This window comes from Panicum virgatum, chromosome 9K, assembly GCF_016808335.1.
Source record: "Panicum virgatum strain AP13 chromosome 9K, P.virgatum_v5, whole genome shotgun sequence".
NCBI classification, from domain to species: Eukaryota; Viridiplantae; Streptophyta; class Magnoliopsida; order Poales; family Poaceae; genus Panicum; species Panicum virgatum.
The window spans coordinates 68,213,895-68,231,832 of NC_053144.1; the positions used below are offsets into that span (position 1 = coordinate 68,213,895).

Sequence of the window (17,938 nt, forward strand, 5' to 3'; positions counted from 1 at the left end):
GTGGGCATCCCTGTGAGGATGATGGACTCACTGCAGAAGATGCTTGGGAGGGATCCATTATTCCCCCGGCTTGGCGAACTGACACAGGATATTGAATTCAGCAAGTTGTACTGATTCTTTTATGCACGGATTTGAGATGCTTCATCAACACCTGGACAACTGATCTGGATCGGTTATTCTTGATTCATTTTGATGGTTTCGCTCAGGCATTCTGCAGAGTTGATAGTTATGTACAAACATAGCCTGCATCAATCATGATTGATGCAGATACATATTGGCTGCTAGATTTTGATGTACGAATCCATTTTGTTTTCCTTGCAGGAACTTATTTTTTATTGCACAACTTCTTTCCAAAATTAAAGGTCAGTTCTTGCTGCATATACATCTATATTTCCATTATGTCTACTTTTCTTCCTGCCATAACACCGAATCATATTTGCCCATTATTAGTGAGTAGTTATGTAAGCGATGGTAGCTTATTTAAAAAAAGATTATTATTATAAATCTGTAGCTCTTGAACATCTTATTCACCTTCCTGTATTTATTAAGTTGCATACATGTATGTTTTATCAAATTGCATTGCTGATTCTACTCTTTTTTTTTTTCTATATTTGGTTGTCACAAAGAGTAAATGTGATGTGCATACCTGAAGAAAATGCATGCAGTGTTGTGAGATACCAAATATGACCACTTTAGTTCTAGATGTAACTTCTTTGGCGCAACTTGCCTATCAACATGATAACATTCAGGGTTTAGGATCCACCATATCTTGCTTTAGTCGCATGAGAGGTCTATCAAAGTTTCTCTTTTGGCAAATTATATTTTCTTGGAATATCATCTTGAAGATAAATAAACATTTATTTCCTCTTATTTGTCTCAGCCTAGGATTTAGTGCTTGCAGAGATGTGGTCACATCTTCAATGCCTTTTCACATGAGAGGTGCTATGTTTACGGATTAGAACGGATTCAACCGAAATGCTCTAAGACATACATCATGATGTCTGTGCCATAATTGTCATATTCAGTATTTATCATTATTTTTATGCACTTGGAAATATTATCGTTATGATTTTTAGAAACAAAGTGCTTATGGTCTATTGGTAACTAATTTTATTTCCAGTGGCTTCCCCCTACACTTCTGCCTTAGGCCTTTGAATATGATTGTCGGCGGCAGATAGGAGCCTGCATTCTAAATAGTACCAATCATTTTCTCCCCTACATCACTCAAATATCAAATAGTTTTCTATAGTTGAAAAGAGCTGCGTTGCAAAATTGCATCAGCAAGGTATATGCACATTCTCCCTGCTTGATCTTAAGTTTTTCATTACAAGTTGGTAGCCACTGTATTACCATGTGATTAAAGCAGCCTATCCTTCCAAGATACAGAAAACATAGGGGCAAATTTTTTTAGTCGTGGATTGCTCAAACAGGTTTATCTCCATTGTTTAATTTGACGTTGGGGGTTTGGCATTAGCACACTACTGTAAAGTTCATCTAACAATAGTTCGATCCTTGCTTATTTGACTCGGTTCCATTAGCTGTGTTTATTACAAAATTACATGTGCATTGTTGCAGGTTCATCAAAGGTAATTCAGATTCGATGTATCACTTGGACAAATTTATATGACTATCATTTTTTAGATTGTGATATATTTTCAGAATATGTTTGTGCTTAGTTTAATTGATTTTGTTGTCATTATGAAGTGTTATAATTCCTACTTAGGATATCTCACGAAAATCTCACATTTGTTGCAGACTTTTTTCCTCTATATGTTGTGTTGCTTGCTGATCGAAGGCATAAAGTTTCTACTTCGAGATAATTTGCTGCATATATCTTTCTTCATGCTTCAGATCAAATTATTGATGGGAAAATCACATTTGCAGTACTTTTTTCCTGTTAGATATTAAGTTTGACGAGGTTGTAAACGTACCTGTTGTATATGAACAAAGACTACCACATTTATCTTCAATAGTACAAATTAGAGTTGTCCATTGATCATGGCAGTCCACTTACTTCTCTCACGCCCACCATCATGTCATGTCCGGCTCTTTCTGTGCTACAGCAAATGAGGCCCCACAGTCCACACAACCATAGATGCACATTACCTGCAGGCGTGGCGTTAGCGCGCCAATATTTCTAGTAATTCTTGTGTTCCAAATGGAAGGAGCGCCTATATTTTACCATGCAGAGCGGACAGGTCTCAAATGGAGCAGCGTCAAAAGACTCGTGCTTACTTTTGTGATTTTAGATAAGACTCGTGCATGCTTCTCGTTGGCCACGGATCTATGTAAATTCCATGCCAATATTTTCTTTACTATAAAGAATTAGCAAGGATCTCCCTTGCTATTCTTTAAATAAAGTTTTAATGAAACACATGCTGTATAAAATATAGAAAAAAGGTGGGAACCTTTTTATTTATTTCTAATTCAGTCGGCTTGAGTCACCAAAAGTGGCACGCCGTGTAACTGTACACTTCGGCTAATAGTGTGGAAGTGGTGTAGATGAAACCATAACTTGGTTGGAGTGGTCGTCTTATCCAAGTTGATATATTCATATAGAATCGAAACTCTACCATGTAGATATGCCATTTATATCTACAAAAAAGTAGGTGGATATGACTCTCCATTTATGTTTAGGGGAAAGTCATCAATTTTTCTCTAAAAAAATGGAAAGCATGATCACACCATATTTTCAAAAAGAAAAGTTGATTTATTTACAATCCGATATTAAGAAAAAAATGACTTATACTTCGTCAAAGTAACATCACAATTCATAAATATTATAGTTTTTTTAATAATTCATACCGATATTGAGATAAGTAATTTTATGCTTTGTTTTTTTGAAGAAATAGTAATAATTTTATACTTTGTCAGAGCGGTAACAGCGACTGAACGATAGATTTATTTATTTATTTTTATTTTTTTTGGCGAGGCAGGAGTTCCGTCGTGGGCCTGATGGGCCGTGCGACTTGAAGACTCCTGTCTTCCGTGAAGACAACCCATTCCGTTCGTTTCTCTCCGCCTTCTCCTCTCTCTCAGCGAGGCCATTAGTGGGCCAACGCTAGCAGCACTCGTTCGCTCTCGGCCTTCCTTTCCTAGCGACGACGGCGCCCTCGACGACGGCAGGGTGAGTGGCGCCGCCCGCCAGTTCTTCGTCGTGTGCTTCGCTGGCGACGAGCATCCGGCAGGGGTATGCCCGGCCATTCCCTCCCCTTCCATTCTCTTACCGTCCTGCTGCGCGAAATCGAACACCCAAACCCTAACGTATGGTATTTATATTCGGATCTGACCATGGTTTTACCTACTATAGGTTCGATTTTTTCTTTACAAAAAAAATTATTGTGTCCATTTGTACTCTCATGTTCTATATTGTGTCCACCCCTGGGTAACACTGAGATATGTTTTATCTCCTTGACTTCTGGGTTCTAGAGGCAATTCCAGAGGCAAACAATTGGGTAGGTTCCTCATGTAGGCATGCCAGATTGAAAACCTATACTAATGTATTGCTTGAATCTAGCTGCTAATGGTTTTTATCAGTATTTTAGATCCCTCAGGTAAAATGAACCTTGCCATATGCTAGCAAGGATTAGATGGAAAGCACTGAGATATTTCGTTCTCTATGACTTCTCGGGCTTTAGTGACAAAACAGATTGGGCCATTTTCCTGATGCGGTTGAAAAGATGTATATCACTTTGTTTGGTACTGGCTGCTGATTGCTTCTATCAGTATTTTTTGCTTTGTCAAAGATGCAAACTTTTATGTTACTTTTTGAATGAAATTACATTTGCATCAGCCAGTCTGAATTAGCTCTCTGATGGTATTACATTTGCCATTTCTTAAGATGCCTCTGTTATATCGAAATGTATGCTGCAATATTTTCATGCCTCTTGTTATATCCTTTGCAGGAAGCCACATGTTGTCGTTGTCAATTGCTGTTTTTGGTTTGGCTCTGCGTGTACGCTAGGTTAGGTAACTTAGGTTCTCATTTACCTTGAGTCTTGACGAAATTCTGGGTTTAAGGAGCAAGATGAGTAGAAAAATACACAGTGAAAATGACTCTCAGAGAATCACTAGTGAAGGGACATCTGCGCGCACAAGACCTCTGAGCATTCAGGACATTATGTTGAGGCGTGAAAAAAAGGCTGCATCAGAAGCTAAGAAAACCAAGGAAGAGCTCCAAGAAAATGATAAGGGTACATCTAATCACTTGGAACAGGGAAGAGGATACAAAAGCAGAAAGGATTCCAAAGATATGCCTGTGGAAGGTTCAAAAATGAAGATTAGAGATGCATCGAGGGAGGAATCCAAGAGAGAAAATCCAAGAGTACCAAGGGAAGGCCCTAAAAAGGAGGACACGAGATATACACCAAAAGTGGTCTCCAAGAAGGAGAACTCTAAAGATAGGTCCAAAGGGGGTTCCAAGATGGACGACCTGAAAGATACACCGAAGTTCTCAGAGAAGGAAGACCTGAGAGATGCACCAAGGAAGGGCTCCAAGAAAGAGATACCCTCCATAAGAGATGACTATCATTCAGTTGGCAATGATAAAGGCATTGGTAATTCTCAGAAACTTGCCAAAAGCATGAGTAGCCGAGCTGACGGAAGCAAAGATAGGAACCTTGGTGAGATCAGAGCAAGGAATGGTGATGCAATGAGATCTGAATATCTGAAAGGACCTGGGAAAAGAGGGAATGATGAAATAATTGTCAATGATAGAATCAAGGATAGGAGTGAGAAGCTTCGAAATGAAACAAAGAGAAAAGGTCGCAGCTTTGATAATGAGAAGAGTTCAGAGGTTGATCGACCAATGTTGAAGAAACTGGACTCTGCACGGTTCCAAGATTCCAAACATTTTGATAGAAATGATGGAAGGAATGAGTATGCAAAACCATACCATGTAGATCCAAGGTTGAAAAGGAGAAGGTCTAGAAGCAGGGATCATGACCGCGAAAGATATGGCAGGTCTATCTCACCACCACCAAGGGAGCAAAGGCATAATTACCGTGGACACGATTTTGGCAATTATCCTCCATACTACTCAATGGATAAATCAAGGAGGAAGTATGCTGAAGTTGACAAACAAAGATCATTTGGGAGTGGTGGATACAGTGGTGGGTCACACCAAAGATATGAAAGTCGGCTTGGTGGATACTCACCAAGGAAAAGGAAAACAGCATCACAAGCTGTGCAGGCAACTGCCAAGACTCCTCCCCCGCTCATTCAATCCCCAGAAAAGAAATCAGCCACATGGGATCAGCCTCCTGTGGAAGCAAAGCAATATAAATTCCCCACCACTTTACAGTCAACTGTTGGCCAGATGGCTCCATCTACTCCTTCAACTACAGTAGAGACAATATTGCCAGGGAATAGTTTTGCTGCAGATTCTGTCCAGCTTACACAAGCAACCCGCCCACTCAGGAGGTTGCACATTGAAAATTTGCCTGATTCAGCAACAGAGGATAGGTTAATTGACTGCTTGAATGACTTCTTGTTATCTACTGGTGTGAAATATACCCAGAGGTCTAAACCGTGCCTCAGTTGTACGGTGAGCGAACTACCACATTACCATTTTTTTTCCTACAGTGCCACATTTTCTTATTAACATGTATTAATATCCCATTTTGTTTCTATGCAGATAAACAAGGAAAAACGTCAGGCATTTGCTGAATTTCTTACACCAGAGGATGCTACGGCAGCTCTTTCTTTTGATGGAAGGTCTCTAAATGGATCTTCTTTGAGAATTCGACGCCCAAAAGAATATGTTGAAATGGTGGTAAGATTTCCATCCTTTCCCATCCGAATGTTGTTTCAATTATATGCTGTTTAGTTTGAATTTTGCGCTTTGGTTTTTTGCTGAAACCACCTCACATATTGTTCTAGTCTATTTTGAGAACCTGACAAGTTCTCCACTTTATGGCAACTTGTTGAGACATGATAACTGTGGAGATTGGGCCTATATTAACCTTTTTTTTTCTTCGTTTTGCTTGAATGACTATACTCTATTGGGTTGAATAAACATCTTAGTGCATGCTGCATACCCCACTATACTGATGCTGAAATGCTCTAATTGTGCTACCACTGTAAGTGGCCGTTTACCATCTTTATAACATTTTTAGGACACCAATGAACTCTTGTTTTCATCTCTGAAAAAACTTTTATTTAGTTAATATTTTGGTACAGAATCGTCAGCTAAATTGCATTGTGTAGTCCTTTTCTGTGTAATGGATGGCCTAGTCAATTTTGAATCGATGTTTTTATTTGGATCTGAATTAAGTCCCTCTGCTGATCAGGCGTCACTTGGTATCAATTTTCTGACTCCTCTTCCTCTTTGCTGTGTGGACGTCAACTGCTTGATTTAGGTTATCATGAAGTTGCTAAATATCTCAAATTAGTGTTTTACTTTCTGGACATCTTGTTGACTTGCACATGTAGTGCCTCAATATTTGAATTTCTTAGATTTCATTGTGTGAAGCTAAATTTCCAATGGTTGTAGTATAATACTAATGTTACCTATGTGCCTCTGGTTTATACTTGGTTGAGAAGTGTGTATAAAATTGTTAAACCTTTCGAACATTTCCTGCATATGTTTAACTTGTTTTTCTGCAAAAGAAATCTTCCACTTTTGAAATGAATATTTTTTTAGCAATAGAAATTTGCATGCTATTAGTTTCAAGACCTTCCCTTAACTTTTATGGTCTTTCCATTTAACTTCATGCTTGGTTAACAATCTTTAACAGTTGCGTGCTCGTAGAAAATGGCAAGATTTCTACACTGGTTTCTTTTATCACTTGACATGTTTTGCATCCTAATGATTTGGTAATGAAAATTAAATAGTGATCATGTGTGTAGTTTCCATATTTGGATAGAATGCTATGCTCAACTATGCCATGTTTTAGTTTTGGCCTATCAGTTGCATATGAGAATCGAGAAATTGATTGGTTGTCAATTGGTACCTTCATTTCTGTTTTGCGTGGTGAACCTTGCAGTATGTACACAAATTGTATCTATATGAATGAAAAATATTTTTGGAGTCGCTATATTCAGATTTATTCATGGTGAAGAAAGTATTCTAGAGTTGCTGTTTTGGATATATTTCTATTTCGACAAATTCCTGTCTGACGGTCATATTGAAATCTCTCAAATAGGGTATTTTAATTGGGTGTGTCATAATTCACGTTCAACAGCATCATGAAGCAAAGGAATTGTAAAGCAGACTTCCTGGTGTAGGCCATTATTATGTGACTGCTGCTACTTCCAGATTTCATTGGCTGATTACAGTGCTGGCAGACAGGCAGAGTCCTTATGGTGGTCAGTTCATGGGAACATTAGGAAGACATCTTGTACAGCATGGTTCAAGTAAATGTAATGTTAGCAAAGATCGAGTATGATGTTTGCTAAGCTTAATTATCCATCTATCTACAGCTGAGTACCACTGGTGGCAAGAGATGTCATTTAAACTTTGACAAATGGCAACTTCAAAGTTGCTCTTGATTTAGTTTAACAAACTTTGACATACTATTTTTCTTTTTTGTGTTGCATGTCTAATATTTCTCAGTTTATTTCATTGAGATTGCCTTACATCATAGTTCCTCTATTTTTATTTCTGGCCTTAAACTTGGCCTTTTTTACTTCTAAAGGGGCAAAATTAGTTCCTTTACATGTACAGGTAGATATGGTTAGCTGTTCCACCCATAGCCAAAAACGGAACATCACAAACAAATACCACTGAGATGGAAGTAGATAGGTGATTTTCCCACTTCCGTTCTTAGGGGAATATTCTGGTGCACATTACGTTGTGTGGTTAGATGGCCTTATTTGGGGTGTGGTCCAGGTAAATGAACAAATGTTCTGTATACTAACATGACTAGCTGATCGAGGAGATATGTGGGTCAGGTCTCTGTTAGTATTATGGTGTTCAAGTACGAGTCAAGAACCAGGCTTTTCCTTGGCACCTAACAATAGTCCACAGTGATTGTTTTCCATCAACATTAGCTGTCCATATTATCTTGGGGTATCAGTGTTATTTACTTATATTGGCTGTTTGACAGTAGAAGTAACTGGGTTCTGTATCATATTTTGAGTGTTACGATTTTTTTTGAGATTTGTATATTTTAATTATGAGACATTCAAATTTTTAAATATTGCATTTTAAATGTTAAGGCATACCTTTTTGTTCCCTGCAGAATGTAGCTCCTAAGAAGCCTGCTGAAAAGGATGGGTTAATATCTGACGTTGTTGCTGATTCACCGCACAAGGTAACACACATAATTGGTTTCAGCTTGTTCGAATTTTTCAAAGAGAAAGCTGTCTTAGAAATTATTGGAAATTCTCTAGCTTTTCCCCTTATCTTATTTTCTCCAATCATCTGATTTAGTGAAGCATAGTCTTGCGAGGATGATACACCAACTTAGCAGGTGTATCTATATTGGCACCAGATATTTTCAGAATAGTGAAGCACAAGAAGATTTGGATACCGATTTTTTTATTGTCATAATGTTTATGTTTTTTGTCACCTTTGATTACAGATTTTCATAGCAGGGGTTGCTGGAGTGATCTCATCTGAGATGGTAATATGGGAACTTGGGAAGCTACAAGTATCTGTGCTTTATATATATTGAGTATTGACTATTGTTGTTCTTGCTTTGTGAGGATAGAAGGAAATGTTGCTACAGGACACTTTTTCATGGAATTAGCTGTGGGACACTAAAATGTATATTCTTTGCTGTAACATGCTAGTTTCTTTGCTGCAGGACACTGCCTAGTGTCTTGTAGCCAATACTTTTTTTTCTAGTGTCCCACAGCATATACCAAGAACGAAGAATATCCTGTAGCAAAATTTCCAGATAGATTATGTCCTGACAAGTAACTGTATTTCCATCTCTTTCAGCTCATGGAGATTGCTAGTGCATTTGGCCCATTGGCTGCGTACCGCTTTCTTTTCAATGATGAACTTGGTGGGCACTGTGCATTTCTTGAGGTATGAACTCTAGTGTGCGTAAGCTAGAGCATATGATCATCAGTCACTTCTGATCAATTCTATATGGACAGTATGCCGATCGCTCCATTACATCCAAGGCATGTGCTGGCCTCAATGGGATGATGCTTGGTGGATGTGTACTGACTGCTGTCCATGTGTTTCCTAATCCTCCTGTGGAGGTACAACTATTTCGACCTATTCTTTTACCATCCTTTATTTACTCCATTATCTGAAATATTGTATGGTGTTTTAGTTGAATTATCAGGTTGCCAATGAGACTTCCCCATTTTATGATATCCCTGACAACGCCAAATCACTTCTTGAAGAACCCACTAAGGTCCTGCAGCTAAAAAATGTGGTATGTTTTAGTCTTATATCTTCACTTAAGTTCATAGTTATACAGCAAACAGTTTATGGCTTTTGTAATTTTCCTAGTACTGTTGTTTTTTTCTCAAATGCTCAGTACTGTTGTTTGTTTGTAGACCCACACACTCAAATAAATAAACAAATAGATTCAGTCCTGGGGTTATTGTATGATCCTGTCATTGATAGAACGATGCGCTGATGCATCAATCCTGAACTCTGACAATAATGCATGCTGTTGAACAAAAATAGATTTTCACACTTTCTGTGCAATATATGTAGTTTGACCGAGAAGAGTATATGCAACTTCTGAAATCTGAGCTGGAAGAGACATTGGAAGATGTACGTATTGAATGTGCAAGGTGCGTACGATTCTTTTAAATTCCTTTCGTGCCATTGACTATGGTGGATGCTTACACTGTGGACAAGATTAACAGGTTTGGAGCGGTCAAGTCAGTAAATGTAGTTGACTATGCTGCTGATAGTGACAACGCCAGAGAAGATAACATAGTTGAGCTGGAAGACAGGCCAGTCGAGATTGAGGGCACTGAATTTGGTGGTACTGAAAACATTGCGAAGTCTGGATCAGAATGTCCTGTGCCGAATCAGAGCATAGATATTCTCAATCATTCTGATGCCACAGAAACTAAGGATGTAGATCTTATTCCAGAGAGTCGGGATCAGAAGGATAAACATGTCCTGTTAGGTGCAGCCCTTTGTGAGAATGAAGCACCCGTAGCAGATGAGCGCACAGACATAGATGACATTCAGAATAAAGCTGTTATCCCCACTTCGCATCATTCTGAAACTGATGAAGCAGCTGCGGATGTGAATAAACATACAGAAGCGGTGGAGGCCACCAGAACTGCAATGGATGATGATGGAGTAGAAAGGAGACATCAAGACCTAAGAACATCAGAGATCTGTAGACCTGCAGAGCCTGGAGAGGAAGTGGAGGAGCCTGCAAGGGACTGGGAACAACAAGGTGCTGTTGATGTGACTGAAGATCATGCAGAAAAAGTACCTGCTGTTGTGACTAGTGACACTGTTTTCGTGTTTGAACCTGGTTCTGTGCTTGTGGAGTTCTTGCGTAAGGAAGCTGCATGCATGGCCGCACATTCATTACATGGACGGCGTTTTGGCAACAGAACCGTTTATACTGGATATGTTCCATATGATCTCTACTTGAAAAAGTACCCTAGGTGATTCTCGGTTTGAGACTGCTGCTACTCTGATTAGCAATTAGATAAGCTTTGCATGTGCCAACAGTTGTAGAGACTCCGTAGTTTTGAGCCATTAGATGGTTCATTACTTCAGTCAAGATGATGGTATTGTTAGTAAGAATGAAATATTAGGAGATTATTATTCCACAGCAGAATGAAATATTGGGTGATGAGCAGGATACTGGATACCGACACAAGTGATCGCTAACCATTCCTATTGATGTTTATACTTATCCTTCTTAGATTGACGTTTATATATTTTTTTTCGCAATCAGGAGATAGAGGCTGAACGTTCTACTTGTAAACCTTATTGATGTGGATGCGTTTTGAGTCCTCAACTTCTTCGTTTTAAAGAGAATACTTTGTGATCTATATATGCTTTTGGCTCAAGTTTTATTTTGTAAATATTTTTTCAAAGGACGTACTTTCCAACTGACCGCAGTTGTCAACTTGTCATGAATTTGGTCGTGCGGACGCCAGCAAGCACAACCAAAATCACAATATTTCAGCAAATGAACAATATAAAAGTTTAAATATACATTGTTACCTTCCATAAATTGCAAAGGTACTAGGGTTCTAAGCTTTCCTTGCAGGTTTACAGTTATCTTATATGAAGTAAAAATGTGTAAAGAATGACAGCAAACACGATAATTGGGAAGAGAACCCAAATAATTTCCTCAAAATGCACTTACACCAATGATAAGAAACATTGTTTTGCGCTCTTTCAGGACCTTAAGTAACAGGGCTTCGTAAGTAAAGCAACTTTTTTTTTGGAGCTTGCAAAGAGCACAAGTTAATAGTGTCTACGAAGTGTTATTTATAGGATGTTATCAGGCATTATTATATAATAATAAAACGAGTGATTATGGTACATTACATGTATTTCTATCCTAAGCACTTTACTTACACGACTTTGTGAAAAGACGCAGCTTACAAAAAAGTTGAATCCTTTGTAGCAAAGTTGCCTATACCATTGCCTTTTCTATAAAACGTCTGATTGGTTCATGGTTGGTTAATGTTTCCTTCAAAAAAATGGGTGGTTAATGTGTCCCTCAGAAGTGTTGATGTCATCTGAAAGGTTCTGCGGGGGCAGTTTCTTCAAGAACAGCAGCTGCTTTAAAACATTCAGCAGCTTCATTGGCTGCACTGTCACCTTCATCTTCATAGAGTAAGCCAAGGTTGAACCAAGCAACATGGTTTGTTCTGTCTACTCGCAATGCATCAGTTAGGAAGCATCTTATTGCAGGCAAGGGTTTCTCGCAAAGCCGTCGAAGAACAGTAGCTGTTGATATCAAGCTTGGTACATGTTTAGGTTCAAGGTCTAACGCTGTTGAATATGCTCGCAGAGCCTCCTTGGCCAAACCTTTGGCTTCAAGTAGCTTTCCTGCATGGCGAACTTCATAAACACTAAGAACAGCAAGACTTGCTAATGATAAAGAAAATAATGCTAAGATCCAAAGCAATTGGATAAAATATAATTAAATGGATAAATCACCTGTAGCATGACAAGCGAAGGGGGAATATGGGATGATAGATTTTATCTTGGATATGCAAAGTTCTGCATCCTTCCACTGTGACATTCTTAGGTACAAAAGGGCAAGATCATACCATGTCTTTATTTCCAGACTTTTATCAGTCTTAGTACCCTACAATGCAAAAAAATTGTTGAGCAAAACTATAAGAGAATTTTTCTTTTTCCAAATCGAAGTCCCACGACTACATGTAGCTAACATAATTACATTATCCCTTTGCTTTCAGGAAAATATACTCATAGCATGACTACTGCTATTCAATATGTAAACTGAATAACAAAAGATGTTCTATTTCACTAGCACATTTGGCAGATAATTTTAGATGATACTCCAGGCGGTTTGGTATAAGCAGTAGAAGATAGAAAAAACATTAATCACATAAAAGTATTTAGTTTTTTAAAATCCTTCTAAGTTCGATTCAAAAATAAAAGATAGCCACCTGCAACACAGAAATGCCAGCACCAAAGCTCTTCATCCTAAGTTGGATCAGAGAAAGAATCTGCGTATATGTCTCAATTGCTTTCCTAAATTGGCCCTGGGCAATCTGAATTTTGGCTTTAGTTTGCAATAGATCTCCTTGAGACCACTTCCCAGCCTGATCTAACGCAGCATTCACGATGCACTCAGCATCTTCAAATCGTTTTTGGGCGCTCATTATTCGGGCTATAAGCAGCCAAGTCTTCAATTCCGACCCAGCCTCTAATTTCAACAGCTTCTTTGCATAACGAGCTGCTGTATCTAATTTCCTCTGCACAGCATTTTCAAGGCTGAGACTGTATATTGTCCCGAAATCTCTGTTATACGCCTTCTTTCCAGCATTACCAAGCACCTCCAATGCTTCATGCTGCTGAGAGGATCTCTCTATGTCAGTTGTAGCATATCTAGCTTGATTGGAAAGGGATATGCCAAGCAAAAGGCCTGCCACAACATCCATTTGATCACAACCCACATGCTGAATGGCAAGGGCTCTGCGAGCATATAATACACCTTCTCCAACAAGCGCACTGTTCTCACAACAAATTTTTGAAGCCAGGAGAAGTTCTTTGGAACTATTTGAATCTTCTCCAGACTTCAATACCCTTCTAAGCAGATCCAGTGCAGTTAAATCATCATCTGATGCTAGGTAGCACAATGCAACATTGTACAACCACTCTCTATTGTCCAGAATACCAGGCAATAGTGCCTCGAACTGACGAGCAAGAGGTTTCAACTGCCCAGACACAGATAGTGCAAAAGCAAGGTGATGCATCACAGTTGGATCCCTCTCAATCCTCCTAAGATTGAACTTCATCAATAGAATCAATAAAAGAAGAATAGCTTCTTCCAGATTGCTCTGAGGTACAAATAAACCATCCAATTGACATCGAAGTTTGGGAGGGCTCGCTTCACAACCACTGTATAACAGAAAAATAGCAAATTCCTTCTGTATTTTCGCAATGGTCTTTGCATCAAGGTTCCAGTTAGTAACAAGAGCCCTCCTATATGAAGAGAGAGTTTCAAGAGAAAAACCTCCTAATTTCCAAAGCTCAGGAAGTAACTCAACTGCTCTACATATTGTTTCATTCAGGTTGCAATCATTTCCAAAGTTGGATGGCAAACCTTCAGGTACAGCAGATTCCACAATGTCCAATATTGTACTGCACTCGCGTGCAGCTTCTGCAAAACCAAAATATAGTTGGAGCTACGTCTAAAAGAGTCTTGAGAAGAAAAAAAAACAAAAACAAAGAAGCTGGGTCTCTACCTTCAAACCTTCCAAGATCATTAAGTACTAGAGCCTTAAGATATATAGTCTCCATCAGTACAGTAACAGCATGGAATGGCAGTGCTGGAGAGCTGGAATATGGGCGAGGCTTTTGCTGGCCCACTTTTCTGGCGATAGATATTTTCATATCAGGAATTAGTGTAGATACTTTTATCCCATCAAATACTCGAAGTGCTTCTTCAATATGCCCTCTTTGGTATTCTACTCTTCCAAGCAATGCCCTTGCTTCCTGAAAATTGTTAACCATTACACACAGTGAGCTCAGTATGTTGTCACAAGATTATTAATGCCCAAGAATGGAGGACCAACCTCATAATTAAGGGAACCAACTCGCTGGAGGGACAACTCAGCTTGCTCCATACCAGTATTGTTGGCATGCTGGTCAATCACAAAATTTGGAGATGAGTACCGCCTGTTCATGCCATCCTTGATGTCTATATTCTCAGATAATTGGACTGCACGATCCATCCTGTTCATCTGATCCCCAGAGCACAGGCATTGCATTGACATGCAGCGGGTAAATCTGCTAAATCTCCCCCTCTTTCGTCCCCTTCATCATGCCACGTCATGTTCAGTCGGCCGTCTCTCTGCTGCAATTACCAAATGTTCAAATGTGAGATACCACGATATCTTAGCCACGACATTGTATAGCTTGGAGCTATTAGAGCAACACAATTATCCTACAGGAACCACTGGTATGTACTCGATGGCTGATGCAATCAACTAATCATAGCGAGTATGCTTCAGAGTTCAGAGGATTAACCATTTCAGTTAACTAGCCCAGCAACATGTTGGGAAAGGAAGTGGCAATAAGGATTTGGGGAACTACACGATTGCATGAAGTCCTGTACAGCACTAGCAAAAAGATGAAAATCTTGATTGAACAAATGGTGAAATTTCGCTGCCACTAAGGTTGAAGAAATTTGAGTGGTATTTTGTCCAAATCGTGTGGATTAGACAAAAGAACATGAAAAAAGAAATCTTATACTAACTAATTGCGGAGCTCGAAGTCTTCCCAAAACAAGGAAAAGAAACCCAACAAAATAAATATGAATTTTACTGGCCCAAATCCCAAACGTAAGGAAGTCCAAAACCGAAACCAAAGCCAATACTGCTCGCACAGATGAAGGCTGAAACTGCCAATAGATTAACGAACTCGCTCACCTTCGCCGCACAAGGAAAACCTCAACTTCCGGCTGGCTGGGTAGCCCCCAACCAAATGGAATCGCCAAGTCAAAAATCGAATCCTGTCCTCTCCTCGATCCCCCCCGACCACCAGTCCGGCCCTAATTGGAATCGAACTGGCCGAATCGGGAGGGGCGATCGGGATCGTGAGGTCCGCCGAGCAAGCGACAACGGAACGGGCGGAGGGGTTGAGGTGGGTGGGAGTCGAAAGGGGACAGGCGGCGATCCTTCTTCGATCACTTCGAATTCCGGAGCCAAATCCGAGAAACGCGACGGAATAAGACGTACCCACCCACCACCCGCCAGAAATTGTTTATTGGCTCCGGACTTTCAAGTTGGTTGAAGAACCAAAGGTGTGGCGTGATCGTAATTCGAAGATCTTCGAGGGGCGCAGCGAGAAGAACTATACTACAAGATTCTTTCTTTTTTCAGGTAAAAAAAAAACACCCCTCGTGCGTGCTGCCTCTGAAAGGTGCGGTGCGGGTGGTTCCGTTAACCTTTGAAAAATCGGAGGGCTAATTGGAAACATCCAACGCGCTGCACTACTTTTTCGTGGGGGACCTTTCTGCATCTCCATGCAGTTCGTACGTGGGTCCCGCTCGATCACGCGTGGAATTTTTTAGATTTAATTAGCAGAAAAGCGGCCTGGGTTAGCGGGACACACAGGCTGTTCCAGTGCGGACCCACGTGTCATTGAGTGTACAGCACAGCACAGCCCACAGATTATACTCGTTGGAGCCCGTTCCCGCGGCCCCTCAACGGACCACGTGGCTGGCGCCTAACTTTGACCACGCGCCCACGCGTTTGGGCCTCAAACCATGTCGCAGTCGTGCCGCGAGCCCGAAATTTATGGGCCGAATCTGTGGGCCTACAGGGCCCAGTAAAGTCTGCTTCTTTCTTCGTCCACTAAAGAGAAGCAGCAGAAATATATATTTTTTTAAAAAAGAGAGAGAGAGAGAAGCAGCAGAAATGGCGGCGTTGAGAAATGAGGATACCCCACAGTCCATCGCCCTGATTCGGATCGCAGCAAATGCACTCGAGGGAGGGTTCAGGCGATTCCCGTTTCAGAAGGACAAAACCTGCAGGATGAACACATGTAAAAAAAATTACAGCCAATTTCTTTTCACCGTAGCCCGTAGGTGTAGCTGCATGCACTGCAGTGAAGGACTGAACTTACAGGAGTACACTGCAAGTCTGAGCACCAAGAGTTGATGATTGGGGGTAGTACACTGCCTTTTTTTTTACCGCACCACGCTGACCTTTATTTTTTTTTCTTTTGCTAGAGACGAGCTGAGCCTGAGCAGTGAGCAGGAGCAGCTGCCTAGGGCACCGCCAGGCGCCACGCGATGTGATAGCTGATGGGCATGCCGGATTCTGCGCGCAATTTATTTTGTTGTTTCCGTTTCGTAATATAAGTTTATATAGAGGTTTTTTTTTTGAGAACTAAGTTTATATAGAGGTTTGTAATAGATGTATAGACAAATGGATATATATAGATAGAAATAAAATATTTATTTTCAAAGCAAAAAAGACAAAAAAATAGTAGCTGAAATCCGACGTCTCAATCTCGCCAACGAAGGCGGTCGGCAGTGGTCCTCGAGCATCTCCTCACCTGCAATGCGCGGCTATCATGCCCGACCTACGGCACCTCGGCGTACCGGAGCGAGGCATGGCACGACCTACGGCATGAACTTGCCGCACCCGTCGAGGGCGTGCCCGGCGGCCCGCCCAAACTCGCCGCGTGGTTCTCCGACCTAGCTTCACTGTCATCGTTGCAGTAGAACACACACCCATTCGGAGGCACCAAAATTACCGGTCGAGAGTTCTAAATTCAGATATTTTGCAATGACCTAATGGAGAGCTGACGCTAGGACCATTCGTGTCTCAAAGCCTCAAAGGTATGGCACGACCAATCGCATGCACAGTCAATTTAGGATCGAATGGTGGAAATCTTTTTTACCGACGTGGCCGGTCTGCTCTTGCGCCGACCTTCGAAGCATTCACATATAGAAACTTGGGTCGTGATTAGATTAAAAAATTTTACCCTAAAAAACGGCACATCAAATATTTGAACACATGCATGGAATATTAAATAAAATATATTTACAAAATTTTTTACACGAATAGGTTGTAAATCGCGAGACGAATTTAATGAGCCTACTTAATTCATGATTTGCAACATTGATACTACAGTAACCGTTCACTATTTTTTAGTTAATCATGAAATAAGTATGCTCATTAGATTCGTCTCGTGATTTACAACCCATCCGTGCAAAAGATTTTGTAAATAGATTTTATTTAGTACTCCCAAATAGAAACTTGGGCCGCGATTAGATTTAAAAATTTTACCCCAAAAAATATCACATCGAATATTTGAACACATGCATGGAATACTAAATTAAATCTGTTTACAAAACTTTTTACACGGATAGGTTGTAAATCGCGAGACGAATTTAATGAGCCTACTTAATTTATGATTTGTAACAGTGATACTATAGTAACCATTCACTAATTATAAGGTAATCATGAAGTAAATATGCTCATTAGATTCGTCTCGTTATTTACAATCCATTCGTACAAAAGGTTTTATAAATAGATTTTATTTAGTACTCCGAAATAGTAAGATTTTCTTCCATCCGTAGCCATCGGATCGCGATCGGAAGGCCGAAATAATTTTGGCCTACGTGGCCTGCCTGGCCAGCGGCGTAGCCTCGGGGCTTTAACATATAGAAAAATACAGTACATGGTTCTTTAGGGCCTGTTTAGTTCCCAAAAATGTTCATGCGCTACAGTAACTTCGAACGTTTAACCACTAATCAGGAGTATTAAATGTGGATAACAGACAAAACCCATTCCACAACCCCCAGGCAAAATCGCGAGACGAATCTAGTGAACC

The 17,938-nt window shown here is 40.2% G+C and overlaps 2 protein-coding genes across 4 annotated transcripts; one reads left to right on the top strand and one right to left on the bottom strand.

The window, feature by feature from the left end:
- The first annotated feature begins 3,015 nt into the window (after positions 1–3,015).
- Positions 3,016–10,939, top strand: LOC120647372 (splicing factor U2af large subunit B-like). 2 transcript variants are annotated; one of them, XM_039924149.1, is made up of 10 exons: positions 3,016–3,190; positions 3,906–5,545; positions 5,636–5,773; positions 8,184–8,255; positions 8,526–8,567; positions 8,888–8,977; positions 9,049–9,156; positions 9,231–9,335; positions 9,623–9,702; positions 9,778–10,939. In XM_039924149.1, the coding sequence occupies exons 2-10, from the start codon at positions 4,028–4,030 to the stop codon at positions 10,544–10,546; spliced, it is 2,922 nt and encodes a 973-aa protein (XP_039780083.1). In that variant the 5' UTR covers positions 3,016–3,190; positions 3,906–4,027; the 3' UTR covers positions 10,547–10,939. The 2 variants fall into 2 exon arrangements, with proteins under 2 accessions (XP_039780083.1, XP_039780084.1); XM_039924150.1 differs by lacking the exon at positions 8,526–8,567.
- A 408-nt stretch (positions 10,940–11,347) lies between these two features.
- Positions 11,348–15,366, bottom strand: LOC120647373 (protein NPGR2-like). 2 transcript variants are annotated; one of them, XM_039924152.1, is made up of 6 exons: positions 15,022–15,366; positions 14,167–14,444; positions 13,837–14,086; positions 12,535–13,751; positions 12,059–12,209; positions 11,348–11,947 (listed from the first exon to the last, which is right to left on the bottom strand). In XM_039924152.1, exons 2-6 carry the CDS (start codon positions 14,365–14,367, stop codon positions 11,631–11,633), a joined length of 2,136 nt encoding a protein of 711 aa, XP_039780086.1. In that variant the 5' UTR covers positions 14,368–14,444; positions 15,022–15,366; the 3' UTR covers positions 11,348–11,630. The 2 variants fall into 2 exon arrangements, with proteins under 2 accessions (XP_039780086.1, XP_039780085.1); XM_039924151.1 differs by having other exon boundaries at positions 14,167–14,447; positions 15,022–15,365.
- Positions 15,367–17,938: the final 2,572 nt, after the last annotated feature.

Bases quoted from the DNA above. Each gene is read 5' to 3' on its own strand.
- LOC120647372 (XM_039924149.1), top strand. From the start codon at position 4,028: ATGAGTAGAAAAATACACAGTGAAAATGACTCTCAGAGAATCACTAGT. The intron at 5,774-8,183 runs GTAAGATTTCCA...TGTTCCCTGCAG, and splicing joins AAGAATATGTTGAAATGGTG to AATGTAGCTCCTAAGAAGCC. The intron at 9,703-9,777 runs GTGCGTACGATT...CAAGATTAACAG, and splicing joins GTACGTATTGAATGTGCAAG to GTTTGGAGCGGTCAAGTCAG.
- LOC120647373 (XM_039924152.1), bottom strand. From the start codon at position 14,367: ATGTCAATGCAATGCCTGTGCTCTGGGGATCAGATGAACAGGATGGAT. The intron at 12,210-12,534 runs GTGGCTATCTTT...TTTGCATTGTAG, and splicing joins CTGGCATTTCTGTGTTGCAG to GGTACTAAGACTGATAAAAG. The intron at 11,948-12,058 runs GTGATTTATCCA...TTCGCCATGCAG, and splicing joins CTTCGCTTGTCATGCTACAG to GAAAGCTACTTGAAGCCAAA.